The sequence below is a fragment of the Petaurus breviceps genome, unplaced genomic scaffold (assembly GCF_028583685.1).
Source record: "Petaurus breviceps papuanus isolate PSGF00001 unplaced genomic scaffold, PetGlider_PUasm1.0 90895, whole genome shotgun sequence".
NCBI classification, from domain to species: domain Eukaryota; kingdom Metazoa; phylum Chordata; class Mammalia; order Diprotodontia; family Petauridae; genus Petaurus; species Petaurus breviceps.
This window is the reverse complement of record NW_027187372.1, coordinates 3041652-3056292: the sequence shown is the minus strand read 5'-3', so window position 1 is coordinate 3056292 and position 14641 is coordinate 3041652. Positions and strand designations below refer to the sequence as shown.

The following is a 14641-nucleotide window of genomic DNA, read 5'->3' as shown; positions in this document are numbered from 1 at the left end:
CTACAAAGTTCCAAATGCCAAGCCCCCAAAAGATATAACTAGCAGAAAGTCTGATAATTGTAAAACCATGGTACTTTAATTCAGATGGGAACAAGGAAAATTTTTTTTACTAATTCCTTAAATAAATTAATAATTTTTTCACACTGGCTTAGTATCTTAGTAAATTTTAAAAATTCTTCTCCTTTCCATGGGATAAAGTTGATGCTCATCCCACCACAAACTGGAGGGGGTTAACACATGACTCCTATAAAAGAGGAAACTTTTCAGTGTCACAGGCTCTCTTTAGGCAAACCCTGTTCTAATTTTGATTTGTCCAATAGAATGGAAGCTCTTCAGGGGCAAGCGCTGTTTGGTTATTGCCTTTATGTTCTCAGTGCCCGGCATATAGCAGGTGTTCAATAAAAACTTTTTAAATGAATGAAGAAAATTAAATGCATATCCTTCTGAATGCTACCTCTACTATACAGCCTTCCTTCCCTCATCTCTGTGCCCTTCCCTCTTATCTCATACAACGTTTTAAAACTCTCATGATGTAATATTATTATACTTCTGTTAGCGTCTAATCCCTGAACTAGACTGTAAGCTTAGATACTATGGTTTTTTTTTTTATCTCCCCAAGCACCTAGCACAGAGCTCTGCATACAGCAGGTGCTTATGAAAAAAACAAACCTTTTGTGATATTGGGGATCAGAAGATTATGCTGCAGCCAATCTCCAAGAAACTGCTGACCCTTGAAGTAGAACACATTGGCATAAAAGTAAAGTGTAATCCTAAAGAATCAAGTAAAAAACTACTTGAGACAATAAATTTGGCAGTTGTAGGATATAAAATAAACCCACATAAATCCTCAGCATTTCTGTATATTTCTAATGAAATCCAACAGCAAGAGACAGAAAGATAAATCCTATTTAGTTACTGTACGGGGTGGCTACGTGGCACAGTGAATAGAGCACCAGCCTTGGAGTCAGGAGGACCTGGGTTCAGATCCGGCCTCAGATACTTAACACAAAAATACCCACGTGACCTTGGGCAAGTCACTTAACCCCAATTGCCTTCCAAAAAGCAAAAAAAAAAAAAATTATAAAAAAATAAAGTTACTGTAGACATTATAAAATATTTGGTAATCTACCTGCCAAAACAAACCTAGGACCTGTATGAACACAACTACAAAACACAAATGAAGTCAGATCTAACTAATTGTAAAAACATCAATTGCTCATTGCTGTCGAGCTAATATAATAAAAATGACAATTTTACCTAAATTAAATTATGTATTTAGTGCCATACCAATCAATTTACCAAAAAATTTTCTTTATAGAGCTAGAAAAAAAAGTAACAAAATTCATTTGGAAGAACAAAAGGTCCAGAATATCAAGAGAATTAATGAAAAGAAATGCTAGGGAAGGTGACCTAGCTATACCAGATTTTAATCTGTATTATAAAGCAGCAGTCATCAAAACTACTTGGTACTGGCTGAGGAATAGAGCAGTGGATCAATGGAATAGATTGGGTACATGAGACTCAGCAGTCAATGACTATAATAATCTACTCTTTGATAAACCCAAAGACACCAGTTTTTTGCGGTAACTCACTATTTGACAAAAACTGCTGGGAAAACTGGAATATAATACGGCAGAAATTGCGCATAGACCATTACCTAACAATGTATACCAAAATTAAGTCTAAATGGGTGCATGACCTAGGTATAAAGGATGATACTATAAGGAATCTGGGAAAGCAAGCAATAGTTTACCTGTCAAATTTATGGAGAAGGGAGGACTTCATGACCAAACAAGAATCAGAGAGCATTATAAAATGCATAATGGATAACTGATTACAAGGAATCGAAAAGCTTCTGTACAAATAAAGCCAATGTAACCAAGATTAAGAGGGAAGTGGGAAACTGGGAAAGAATTTTTACAACCAATGTCTCTGATAAAGGCCTCATTTCTAAAATATACAGAGAACTGAGCCAAATCTATAAGAACACAAGTTAGTCCTCAATTGATAAATGGTCAAAGGATATGAACAGGCAGTTCTCTGAGGAAGAAATTAAAGATATCTATAAGCATATGAAAAAATGCTCTAAATCACTATTGATTAGAGAAATGCAAATCAAAACAACTCTAAGGTACCACATCTCACCAGTGAGATTGGCTAAGATAACAAAATGGGAAAATGATAAATGCTGGAGAAGATGTGGAAAAATTGGAACACTAATACATTGCTGGGGGGGTTGTGAACTGATCCAACCATTCTGGAGAGCAATTTGGAACTATGCCCAAAGGGCTATAAGTAATTTCATGTCCTTTGTTTGACCCAGCAATACCACTTTTAGGGTTGTATCCCTAGATACAAAGAGATCATAGAAGTGGGAGGAAGACCCATATGTACAAAAATATTTATAGGTCTTTTTGTGGTGGCAAAGAATTGGAAATTAAGGGGATGCCCATCAATTGGGGAATGGCTAAACAAGTTATGGTATATGAATATAATGGGATACTATTGCGCCATAAGAAACGAACAGATGGACTTCATATCTACCTGAAGAGGCTTATACGAATTGATGCTGGGTGAGAAGAGCAGAACCAGAAAAAATTTGTACACAATTACAGATACAATTTATGTGTGATGACCAACTTTGATAGACTGGACTCTTCTCAGAAATGCAGGGCTATAAGTAAATTCCAAAAGACTCATGATAAAGAGAGATGTCTACATTCAGAGAAAGAACCATAAAGAACAGAGTTTGAATGCAGATTGAAGCAAACTACCTGCTCTCTTTTTTGGTTTTGTTTCCTCTTTCCCATTGTTCATTCCATCTGATACAATCCTTCTTTATAACCTGACTAATGTCTAGTGTGAAACTATTTGCAGATCCTATACTTGCTTGTATGCAGCCTTGGGGCTGGGGGGGGGGAGAAAATTTGAAACTCAAAGGACTGGGGAACTGAATTTTGTAAACTCAAAGTAAACTAACAAATTAATAAAGACCCTCCCCCCCCCAAAAAAAGTAAAGCTTAAAGCTACTACCATCACAACATAAGAGCAGGAAATAAACATCAGCATTTAAATCATTTTTTCTGGAAACCAAAAGCACATTTAGGAAGAACATTTGTAATAAAAATGTTAGTAGCACTCAGGAAAATTCAGTTTGTATCTGGTTTCTTCACCAATATTACTGGAATTCTAGATCTTAAAAGGCTGGGAAGAAGTTACCCAGTCATTCTATTTTTGGGGGGAGAGGGATACCCTGTTAAGACTGATAATGTCACTTCTTAGCCTATATGGGTTAAGATCAAGCATTACGACTTATTGGTGTTTGCAGAACCTACAAGCAAATCTGGAAGACCCAGGGAGCCCCGTAGTTCAGTGTTCTCTTTGGATCAACTCCTGGTGAGACCAAGCATGGTGCAGCTATTAGAGCTGTGTAGGGACATAGTGTGGACATCTCTCATGGAAATTTTCTCAGAGAAAGCTTTAGAGGACACTAGTTACCAACGTAGTGACACATGTCCTTTCATCTCAAGGTATGTTAGAACTTGTTTCTCCTAAAGGAGAAACATGCTAGCTAGCGTGAGATGTGGTATCTTATTCTCACACACAGACAGAATGTGTGACTTGTGACAAAGGGACAAATTACTAAGACAATTTAATGAATGCCCCCCCCCCCCATCTCTTTCAGTCTTCATCACTGGAAGATGTATCCTGATTTATTGCAATGCATATAGTGCTAACCTCATAAGAGAAAGTCTAGTTTGAAATCTGCATATGACACTTTCTAGCTGTGGCACCACCAGGACAAATTAAATTCTCTGAGCCTAAGTTTCCTCATCTGCAAAATGGAAACAACTCTAGTATTTACCTTGCAAAATTGTGTTGAGAATCAAATGAGATAATACACTATACATAAAGTGCTTAAAATGCTATTATGTGTCAATCAACATGGTACTCGCCCTTAAGTCCCCAGAGAAGATAAAGCCACATGGAATCACCCTTCCAGAAAATCATTATCCATATCACCAAGATTTATTGCCCTTTATTCTTTACCACTTTAAAAAGTTTTCTACTACTATGACAAAGTTCCTTTTCCTGCAGTCATACTCAGACAACACCAAGTATATGAGGGGTTACAAATATTCAGACTTTATTATAAATAAAAATACTGTTTTATACATAAAAACGCCAAGTGTTGCATTTTGTTCACCTCCCCAGACAGCAAGACTGCAGAGATTAAGGCGAGAAGCTCAAGTGAAGGCACGTAAAAAAGGCCACAGTTGAGATCAAAAAGGAGCAAGTTCCAGGCAAAGAACAGCTGTGTTCATACATTCCCCATGACAGCCATGATGTCAATGCCATTATGCAAAGGACAGACAGCTCTACGATGTAATCATGGCTGTAAGGCAGGGGTGCAATTGAAGAATTTTCTTATAAAGAATCTTTATTTAAAAATAAAATTGTTTAAAAAAAAAATACCACACCACCACAGAGTTGAAGAAAGGCAAAATAAAAAGCCAACAGTCCCTGACCTTGGCCCAAGACTAGTTGGTGTGCACCTGGTAGAAAGGATGGGAGGAAATCAATGCTGGCAGATTTTCTTGTCTTTTCCTGCAGCCTTGACCAGGAGATGAGTGTTAAGTTATGACCACCTTACTACAAAAGATGGTCAGGAAATACTGATGTGAAAACTTGGCGTAAAAAAAGCAACTGGTTTTATGGTAGCAAGAGGGGCCTGGGAGATGCAAAGATGTCAAAGGGCAGAGGAATGCCAAGTCACAGAATTTTTGGTAAACTCTAGCATGCCCTAGGGGATAGCAAGGGAAGAGGCATATTCAAAGACTAAGCATCCTCCCCCATCTACCCTCCTATAGCACTGTCCCTGATGCCTTACAAAAATCTAACAATATTAAACTCTCACATTTCATATACACCCACAAAAGGATGACATCCAGGAAATACACTTTCTACCTGGACCCGTAACAGTGCTGCAGACCTCTATAGTAGCACCCCCTAATGCTACTACACACAAGTCAATTTAACATTGCTATTACATAACACACACAAAAAAACTGTATAGTCTGCAGAAATAACTGTTCAGGGTAACCTGGTGCTGTATTTGGGGGATGTCTGAGGGACTCTTTGTGTTTAGGTAAACAACTATCTATCAATACTATGGACTACAAATACTGCAAACACAAGGCAATGGGAACAAAGGAGGGTAATGGAGGGGAGAACCTAATCCAGAGGAATTATAAATGGAAGAAACAGTAAGAGGCATGAAAAAGTGTGATGCGAATTGTTGTGCTGGTTATAAGGAAATATGGAGGGAAGAGGAGAACAGACACTGTCATTCTGGAAACAGGACCAAGTATATTTACATAAATTTCTTAATCTATAATTATGATAAACAAAACAAACAAAAAAACATTCACACAAAAATATAAATTTGAAATAATTAATAGCACCAGTGTGTCAGATAATAAGTTTCTTCCCCGCTACGCAAAGTACAAAGTTGCATAGTGTTAAAGGATATATATGAATCTCAAAGGCAGGGAGTTGGGGTGTAAGAGACTCACTGTCCTGTGATCTATGAAGAAAAATCACAGGGCTGAGGATAAAAAGCTGAAAAGCTCACTAGGAAGCTCCCCGTAAGGGCCTTCCCTCAACATAAAAGAGAGAGAGATTTTGCAACAGGTGAAAATTATGAGGTGGAGGCTTCTAGATGATGGTGGCAGTTGTGGGACATATTGAGAGTGCAACTAATAAGCCACCAAGGTTTGGACACAAACGGGGTCCTCTGGTGTGGTTTCTGATGGTGGGAACACTGAGAAGACAGGACTAAAGGGTTTAGTATTTCATCTCTCTCCAGGAGAATGCAAGGGAACTTGACATAGTGCCAAATGAGCAAAAAATGTTACCCTTCTTTAAGTGATGTGAATAAAAAAGATTTTTTTTACCCAAGATCTTAGCGATCAATTATTCAGCCTGATAATTTAATACTACCTCCAAAACTATTATTACCAAAAAAACTGCTAAAGTATTGACTTTTCTTTAAAAAAAAAAAAAGACTTTAGTGGTTATTTCATTCTTACATAAAATCTCTCTATATTAACTCCACAGAGAGGGATGCAAGTCTTTTGGTGAATGCAAAACAGATTCCTACCTTGCAAGCTGCCAGCCCAAAAAATTAGCTGACTACCCAAAGACTTGGGAAATGGTTTGCTTTTCAGGCCATGAGGGCCTTCTGAGGAAAACTTTAAGCCCACTTCTTCTGTCCTGGGGCCCGCTAACCAACAATATAAATAACAACATCTTTTTAAAATCAGCAGGTGGCTCAGTGTATTGCACTCAGAACAGATGGTAAAACATTTGGTAGGCGACTACCAGAATCCTAACTGGATATTACTTTTGGCACAGGGATGTTGATTTCCTTTAAAATTCTGCTGAACAGGGGGCAGGGCTCCCAAGGACCATTCCTTTCCCTGGAGGTGGGGCTCTCCCAGCCTTCCCATAAGAGATCTGCCTAGGGCTGAAGAGGGTCATTAGGTGGCAATGAGACAAGCGAGAGCGTGTGCCTCCTGTGCCTTGTCATACAATGGTTCATATACAGTTGCATTTGTGCCACTGTACTGTAAGCTGGGACACTTTGTGTCCTTGTGCAAATCAAAAGGGAGAGTGTAGGTATTTTGGGTGGAAGAGAGAGACTTTATAAAAGAAAACCCTTTGATGCCCAAAGATAGAAGTTTAATCTGCCTCTCTTTGAACTTTGCAACTTTTCCTGGTTCATAAAGAACAGTGACCAAGAGCAGCGGAGAGTTGGGGTCTGAAGAAGGTCATCTGTGTGTGAAGGCGCTCCACCAGTCACTGTGGGAAGGCCGTTCCTGCCCTGCTGACATGTCAGGGTTTCTCAATGGAGGGGGTGTTGAAGCAGCCTGATGGCAAGCTCTTCTTGATGTCCTCTAGGTTGCGAATGTCTTTCATGATTTCCTCAATGTCTCTGTTGTAGTCCACAATGGCAGCCTCCTGTTTCTTGGCTTCATTTTCTAGATCAGATACTTTTCTGTCCAGGTCACTGATCTTCATCTCATCTTTGGCTTTGTTCAGGGTGCCCTCGATCTCATTCAGCTTGTTCAGATCTACAGTGTCCAGCTGCCCTATAGAGTGAGAAAGTACAGAGACAAAGAAGTCAATTCCAGGAAAAGATTTAGTACTAGGATGTCACACACCCCCTGAAGCCCTTAAGAGAACAAGCACGGCAGCTTTAACCAGGCAGGAGCCCTGCAGAACGTGACTTCTACACAAGTGATACAGTATATGGGATATAAGCAAAGCATAAACAGATTTTGACCTTAATCCAGCTGGAATGACTCCTAACTCACAAACTAACACTTGTTTGACTGGCTTTGTTTGAGAAAACATATTCACTTCCACTTTCTGTAAAACATTCTCTTAAGCAATTCAACAAGCATTATTAAGTCCTTATTATATGCCAGGTTAAATCGATAAAACAACAATGACCAAAAAAGCCTCTAATTTGGGGGTAATTGTTCTAGACCTCAAAACTTTAGGTATGAATTCTAAAGGTCATTTAATTTCCACAATGGAAAGACAGCTACATAATATTTAGTCTAGTGTGCACATGTGACTGGCTTGTTGTTTTAGTGGCATCCAATGTAGCATGATAATTTTTAGTCTGTTGAGTTGCTTTCAGACTTTCTCACTCCCAAAAGATTTACTCAAGGCAAAGTAGATCAGTTCTCAGGATTATGATGTTTCAGAGGAACTGGAAGGAGGAGAAAAGAAAACACTCCCTGCAAGAGATACCAGGCTAAAAAGCTGGTGCATTTAGGTTTGATTTAAAATCTAGGGGGGGAAATTTTTGATAGGTCAGTCTTCCGTAATAAGCTTAGAGAGAGAGTTTAAAAGACATGTTTTTTTAGTATTAGTGAAGCAGTGAAAACCTAGTATTACAGAATAGCCATTCCTCTTGCTGGCAACTTCAGCTAGTTGAGACAGACTTCAAATACCTTCTAATTTGAGAAAAAAGAAGCTAGTAAATGAAGAGATGATGGAAGGTGATAAAGTTCTCTGGGCTGTAGCTTTCCTTATAGGTAGAACTGCTTTGTAATGACACAGTTTGGTAGTTTAATCACTGAACCCACTTGGATGGAGTCCAAGCTTCATAATAAAATTTGCTCCATCTCAAATAGTACTAAAAATGTTCCAGGATATTAAAGTTTTCCTAGCAAGCTCAACTTTCACCATCTATTTTCATTTCCTCCTCTAAATGTATACATGAGCACCAAGAAGGATTCTGGACAAGGACACCAGGGCTAGGACTTTACTCAAGGAATCCTTTGATTAAGACCTTTCATCTTAAATGGATCATTCTACCCAGGATACTGATGTCATTTACTAGGTGGGATAATTTGAGAAAGTTACTTATTATAAAATAAATATTCAGAATCACTGAATTTTTAGATTATGAAAGAACATCAGAGATGACCTAATCCCTAATGACCAAATCTCTTCTTGTACAAATAAGAATACTGTGACCTATAGAGATTGACTTGATCAAGATCATACAATTAATTAGTGGAAAATCTGAAACAAGTACTTGGTCTCCTGACTCTTCATTTAAGGGTTCTTCTCACTGTACCAGAATTGTTGCACTGGTTCAGATGAGGAGGAGAAAGCACTAGGAATGTAAACTAGATGTGCCCTTTATTACTAAGTAGACATTTAATAAAATACTGGTTTAATATGTAAGGTAGTGATACAGCAAGCTCCTAAAGGAAATACCCCTCCCTTTACATCATCACTATCCAATCCTGACCTTCAAAGAAAGGTTCTTCAATGACTGATAGTCATGTCATGAGGCAATTTAAAGAAACAAAGAGTGAAACTATATAGTAACTAATTTAACTAAATATTTTAAGGCAACTTGATCAGATAAACCTATATCATATAATCTTCTTTACGAGTCAAAAAACCTGGATTTCGTGTTTATGGTATTTGAAATGGTCATACTCCTACTACATACCAAGTTGTTCCAAGAGGTCATTGATGATGGTGAGGAGGTTACTAACAGAGTTCTTGGCTTTTCTTGCATTAATCTCTGCTTCTTGAGCAGCCTGTGAAGCCTATAGAGAAAAAAAAGTGTGAAATATGCCAATAATAACAATAGGCTTTAATCTCCTTCCTTTTTTCTTTTCTCAGTACATAGAAAAGACTGTACTTTCTGATTTGTACCCTCTTTCTAAGCTGACAAAATGCCAATTTCTCCCTTCAGAGAGATGTCTTCTTTCTAGATATTTCAGTAAGGAGGTGTGAATCATTAAAATCCTTCCCACAGTAATGCCGCTAAAAATGCAGTTCATATAAAATGCATGCTCTCTACAGTCACCTTTTAAAGATGAAGACTAGGGGCGGCCAGGTAGCACAGCGAGTAAGAGCATCGGCCCCAGTGTCGGGATGACCTGGGGATCGAATCCAGGCTCAGACACTTAGTACCACACCCAGAAATAACTAGCCATGTACCCTTGAGCAAGTTACTTAACCCGAATTGCTTTAAAAAACAAAAAAAGATGAAGACTAGTCCCATATGTCACCTTTCTCAATAAATCAAAATATCTGTAGCCCATTCGGGGGGTAGGGGAGAGAGGTAAGAGAGAAGTACTATTTTATTCTTAAAACATAGAAAGGTTTACTAAATAACAAGTTTTTTACAAGGACCTATATAGAAAAACAACTTTTGGACATTCTATAAGATTATCAAAGAAATCATGGTTGCTAGAACCATACTATTCTAACCCTAAGTATTTTCATAACTATTTAGATCTCTTCACCCTATTCCTCCAAAGAAAATTCAATTAAATCATCCGTGACAATACTGTTCAGATTCAGACTAAGCCCAAAGGTGAATATATTATGGGAAAATACCACATAACTTGAACAAATACAATGTACATGAGTCACAGGAAACTGTGATCAAAGAGGAAGCCACTAAAAATATTAGAAAACAGATGGTTTCACTGATCCAAATAAATGTAGCAAAGATAGAAATGAGGGATTCTTAGATGCCTGACATAAGAGTTTGATGCTTCACAGTACACTAGTGTTTTATTTTGAAATTTCTATCAGTTCTTTTGCAGCACTTCTAATGTTCATCAGGGAGCATGACAGAAGGTTGTATAACAGAATAATTCTGCAGGATTGGCCCAAAATACTCAGAATAAGGGATTTACAGAGAGATAATTTTACCCTTCCCCCAAGTTTCAGCAGCTGTCTTAAATCAGCATGTTGTGTTAATCAAAAAAGTTTTTGAGGCTTAAAAAATTTTACTTGACTATTAAATCTGAAGCTCTACTTAGGTCCTCTGACATCCTTATGATGAACCCAACTCAGGTTTGGAGGGCAACTGGGGTTAAGTAACTTGCCCAAGGTTACACGGCTAGATGTGTGGGTGTTAAGTGTCTGAGGCCACAACCGAACTCGGGTCCTCCTGACTCTGGGGCCGGCGCTTTAATCACTGCACCACCTAGCCACCCCCGCAATAATGCTTTTTAATAGTTAATTTTGGGAATTTTTATTTCGATAACTACTAAATTTTAATTAAATATGGGAAGGGAACTGCACAACTGAGGGGTAGGGAGGGCTTACTGATGATGTGTAAAAAAGGTTAAAAGATAGGTTGGGGTCCAAAATGTGAACGGTCTTAAAAATCAGACAAAGGAGTCTACTACATTTAATCCTAGAGCCAATAGGTCAGATCTACATTTGAGGGAAATCACTCTGGCAGCTAAATGGAGAGCAGACAGAGTGAGATCTGAAACACGGAGACCAATAAGCTGCAACAATCTAAGCAAGTGGTGTTGACAGCATGAACTAAAGTGAAAGACATGAGGAGAAGGGTCCAGGTGCAAAAGATATAGACTGGCTATGTGGGGTGACAGGGGTCCATTACTTGAGTACTCAACTCTTTTGGAAAAATGGTTCACTATCTTTAATGGGATCGCGGAATGTTGATATTCTCCATAAGGACAAAAGGAAAAACTGTTAAATGCTTCGATAAAACCTAGCTACACTTATCGCCTGGCGTTTTCTTAATGCAGCAGCTGAGAAATAAGGTTAGACTGAGATGACATATGTTATGAGTTTACATGCTGCAGATTCCTTGATCACAGCTTCCATAAGCATACCCAAACCATCTATTTAATGATTCATTCTAGAAATTTGCCAAGGATTTAGCACCACAGCTCACTGGTCTAATATGACACTTCATAGGCCACCTTTCCCAACACTCTCATTTCATACATAAAGAAACTGAGGCTCAAAAGCAATAAAAAATATCCTTAGGTCACAAGTAAGAGCCAGGATTCAGACTCAAGATGCCTGCCCCAATGCAATGAGTGCCCTTTCCACTGGACCATGCTGCTTCCCAGCACTTTACTCATCGAGAGAGACAGAGGAAAACAACCAACCAAAAAAAAACCCCACCCCCCAGAAAAAAATTCCGTAGGAAATAATATAGTTGTTACTGTTCCTATCCTAATGGGTTTTATTAGGCTTCTAGAGGCTTTTTAAACTCTGGGACAATGCTCTCAATTACAAGAAACATCATGACACAGTATTTCTCTCTCACCACATTCCAAACATGTACACTTAAAGCAGCCTAGTAGCTATCCAAAATTACAGAGCAAATACAGCAAGGTCCATGCAACTATTTCTCTTCAAAGGTGCTACAGATATCAGAGACTATGTTTTTAGATTTCAGTCTTTGCATCTGTAAAACAAGGGGGCAGGACTAAATAATTTTTAAGGTCCTTTCTTTAACTGATGTTCCTTAGCCAGCTTAAGTTCTTTAAAAAAATTATTTTCCTCAAATAATTTAAATGTCTCTCCACACACACACACACACACACACACACACACACACACACACACACACATACTTTTTTACAGTCAAACCCTTAAAACACACATCCCAAAAAGAGAATCCAAGAGGATTTCTACTTGAGAGAATGCATCTTTTTATGTCAATTAAGGAAAGTAGAAAATAGAATACATAAGCATAGCTGATTTGTTATATTAAGAAGCATAATACTTCCTTCTTCTAGTCAATTAACTCCCACACAAAAATGTCTTTCTTCTAAGTAGCGGAACAAGGAAGGTCTTTTGAGCTCCCTCAAAGTGCCTATTTAGAAATATATATTTATATTAGGATGATTTTTACCATTTAAGTTCACCTATTTAAGGCACCTCTTTGATCCTGAATTACAATAAAGTCCTTCAAAAGTATAAACTTTGGCTTTCACAAAGCAAGAAGAATCTCTTTTCTGTCCTTTCTTGAGCTCCATATACACAAGACTTCTATTTATATTACCAGCTGTTTTATATCTATATGTCACTATGAAAGGTTTCCCCTTGAAGTTGTGGGATATAATATTTACAATGAAGGGGAACATCTTCAACAATGTCACATATGTGGCAGTTATCTCCCCCCGTCCCCAGTTCCAAGCTTTTGGGGATAGGAGAGTAGTAACTATGTGGCTGTACATCTCTGCACCACAAATATCCACCAGGAAATGGTGAGACCGCCCAGTCCTTGAGCCAGTGTTTGTAGGGCAGAAGCCCAGGGTGCACCTGGTCTTCTGAGAACTCCTGCTGTCACTGAGCAGTCCCACCCTTCTTCATGGGGTGACCAGGTACAAAGACAGCCCAAATCACTCACCATTCCTGCCATCATCATATCTTGGTCAGCATCATCTTGCTTTTTCTTCAGTTCCTTTTCTGCTTCTTGTAACTGTTTCAACATTTCATCCACCTCTTTGTCCAAACTTGTAACATCTGCAAAAGTCCTCTCTGCCTCTGCTTTTGCGCTGGTAGCATTCTAGGCATAACACACAAATATTGCCCTTTTTATTCATCCTGTTCTAAGACATTTTCCTTCTAGTCTTCATGAGATAATAAAAATGTATAAATATCAAAAAATTTTTAAGTACAATTCAATATATCATCTTTCACCAATGTTTTGGATTCTTTAATGCTGAAGTGTTATTTTGTGGATTTTGTGGAATTGTGGAATTTTGTGGATTTTGTGGAAAAGTGGATTTCCTAGGCAACTTGGGAGAACATAAACCTTTTTTCTATTTCATACCAGCAATGACAATCTCTGGATAATTTATCACAAGATAAAATGATTATAACTCTATCACCTAAGTATCCCACAAAAACTAAGAACCTGAATATTCAAGTGGCCTAAAATAACAATCAAATAATTACTGGCTACAGAACAGCAGAATAAGTCACAATCTTAGTCATTTCTATTTCTTAGCTTTTACAATGATTTCCAAGACAGTGGAACTAAATTCCAGAACAAAGAAACTTTGACATAAAGACATGTCTTCAAGTTATGACCCCCTAACCTTGGTCCAGCTAGGACAACTGTATTTACTAAAACTATACCTTGTTAAGTACTAACTTGTTAGATAATGATAATAACTGGCATTTATGTAGACCTTTAAAAAGTTTGAAAGGTACTTTGTAAACATCTCATTTTATTCTCACAACAACCCTGGGAGTAGGTGCTATTACTGCAGATGAGGAAATTAAAGCAGATAGTTAAGTGACTTGCTCGGGATCACAAGGGTAAAGAAAATAATTTATTTCAAGCAAAGAAGAGCACATGATCTTTTATTATTGGGGAAGAGAAAAAGAATTGGAGAATAAAAAAAAATCTCTGTTTGGAGACGTCAGCATACACACCTTCTGCACAGCCCCTGCAATCCTTTCTGCCTCGCGGGCCTTCGTTTTGGCTTCAGTGGCATCTGCAGCCGCATTGCCCAGGGCCAGCTGCGCTTCTCGTGTCTTTTCATTGGCCTCTGCAATGGTCTGGTTGATGGCAGGGATCTTCTTTAGGGCCTCCTCTGCTGCTGTCTTGTTATCATTTACTCGTCTATCAAAATCTAAATGGACATTCGAATGGTTACTGATAATCAGGAAGGCACTGTAATGAGATTCCACAGGGCTTTGTAAGACAAACCCCATAAGCCAAGAAAATAAAGGACAAACAGACACAGGCTCACTACTAGAAGCCTGGGAAAGGGCATTCACTAATGAGTGTGCTGAGGAGCTAGCCACCTAAAAGAATCTCTTTCTTCTCCTGGAGTGAATATTTTTAACTTTTGCTTTTTCTTATCTAAGGAAGGCAGTGGGTAGTACTGTAACCTAGAACAGCACACAAAATTTAGCAGGAAGCACTAGGGATCAGTCTTGTTATATTTACAGTCTTACTCAGTCTTACTGCTTCATGACTAGAGGGAAAACAGCAGAAGAAATTTAAAATGAGAGTTTTCATCTATCAATATATGTCCAATTTTAAATCACATGAAGACAATGACCCATTGAAGGAACATCACAAATCTCTGTCCCAGTGGTTTTCTCTTCTACCTTTCAAGTTGTTGAGAATGTCATTGGCTTCTTGTAGTGTGTTCTTCCCCTTTTTAGCAGCTTCTTCAGCAAGAGCTTTGGCAGCATCAGCTCGGGCCAGGAGCTGGTCAGCTGTCTGTAAACACACAACAGAACAACGAGAATCTCTAAGACAGGAGACCAGGCCATCACAGCAGCAGCTGTGGCTCAG

The 14641-nt window shown here is 38.4% G+C and overlaps 1 protein-coding gene across 1 annotated transcript in view; it reads right to left on the bottom strand.

Moving 5' to 3' along the window:
- Positions 1-4123: 4123 nt before the first annotated feature.
- The window catches only part of LAMC1 (laminin subunit gamma 1), a 144889-nt gene continuing 134371 nt past the window's right edge, over positions 4124-14641 (bottom strand). Inside the window, exons 24-28 of the mRNA XM_069074394.1 lie at positions 14452-14566; positions 13768-13967; positions 12734-12892; positions 9044-9143; positions 4124-7154 (exon numbers count right to left, since the gene is read on the bottom strand). Of these exons, the coding sequence (XP_068930495.1) occupies positions 6898-7154; positions 9044-9143; positions 12734-12892; positions 13768-13967; positions 14452-14566 (831 nt within the window). The 3' untranslated portion in view covers positions 4124-6897. The remainder of the gene's footprint in view (positions 7155-9043; positions 9144-12733; positions 12893-13767; positions 13968-14451; positions 14567-14641) is intronic.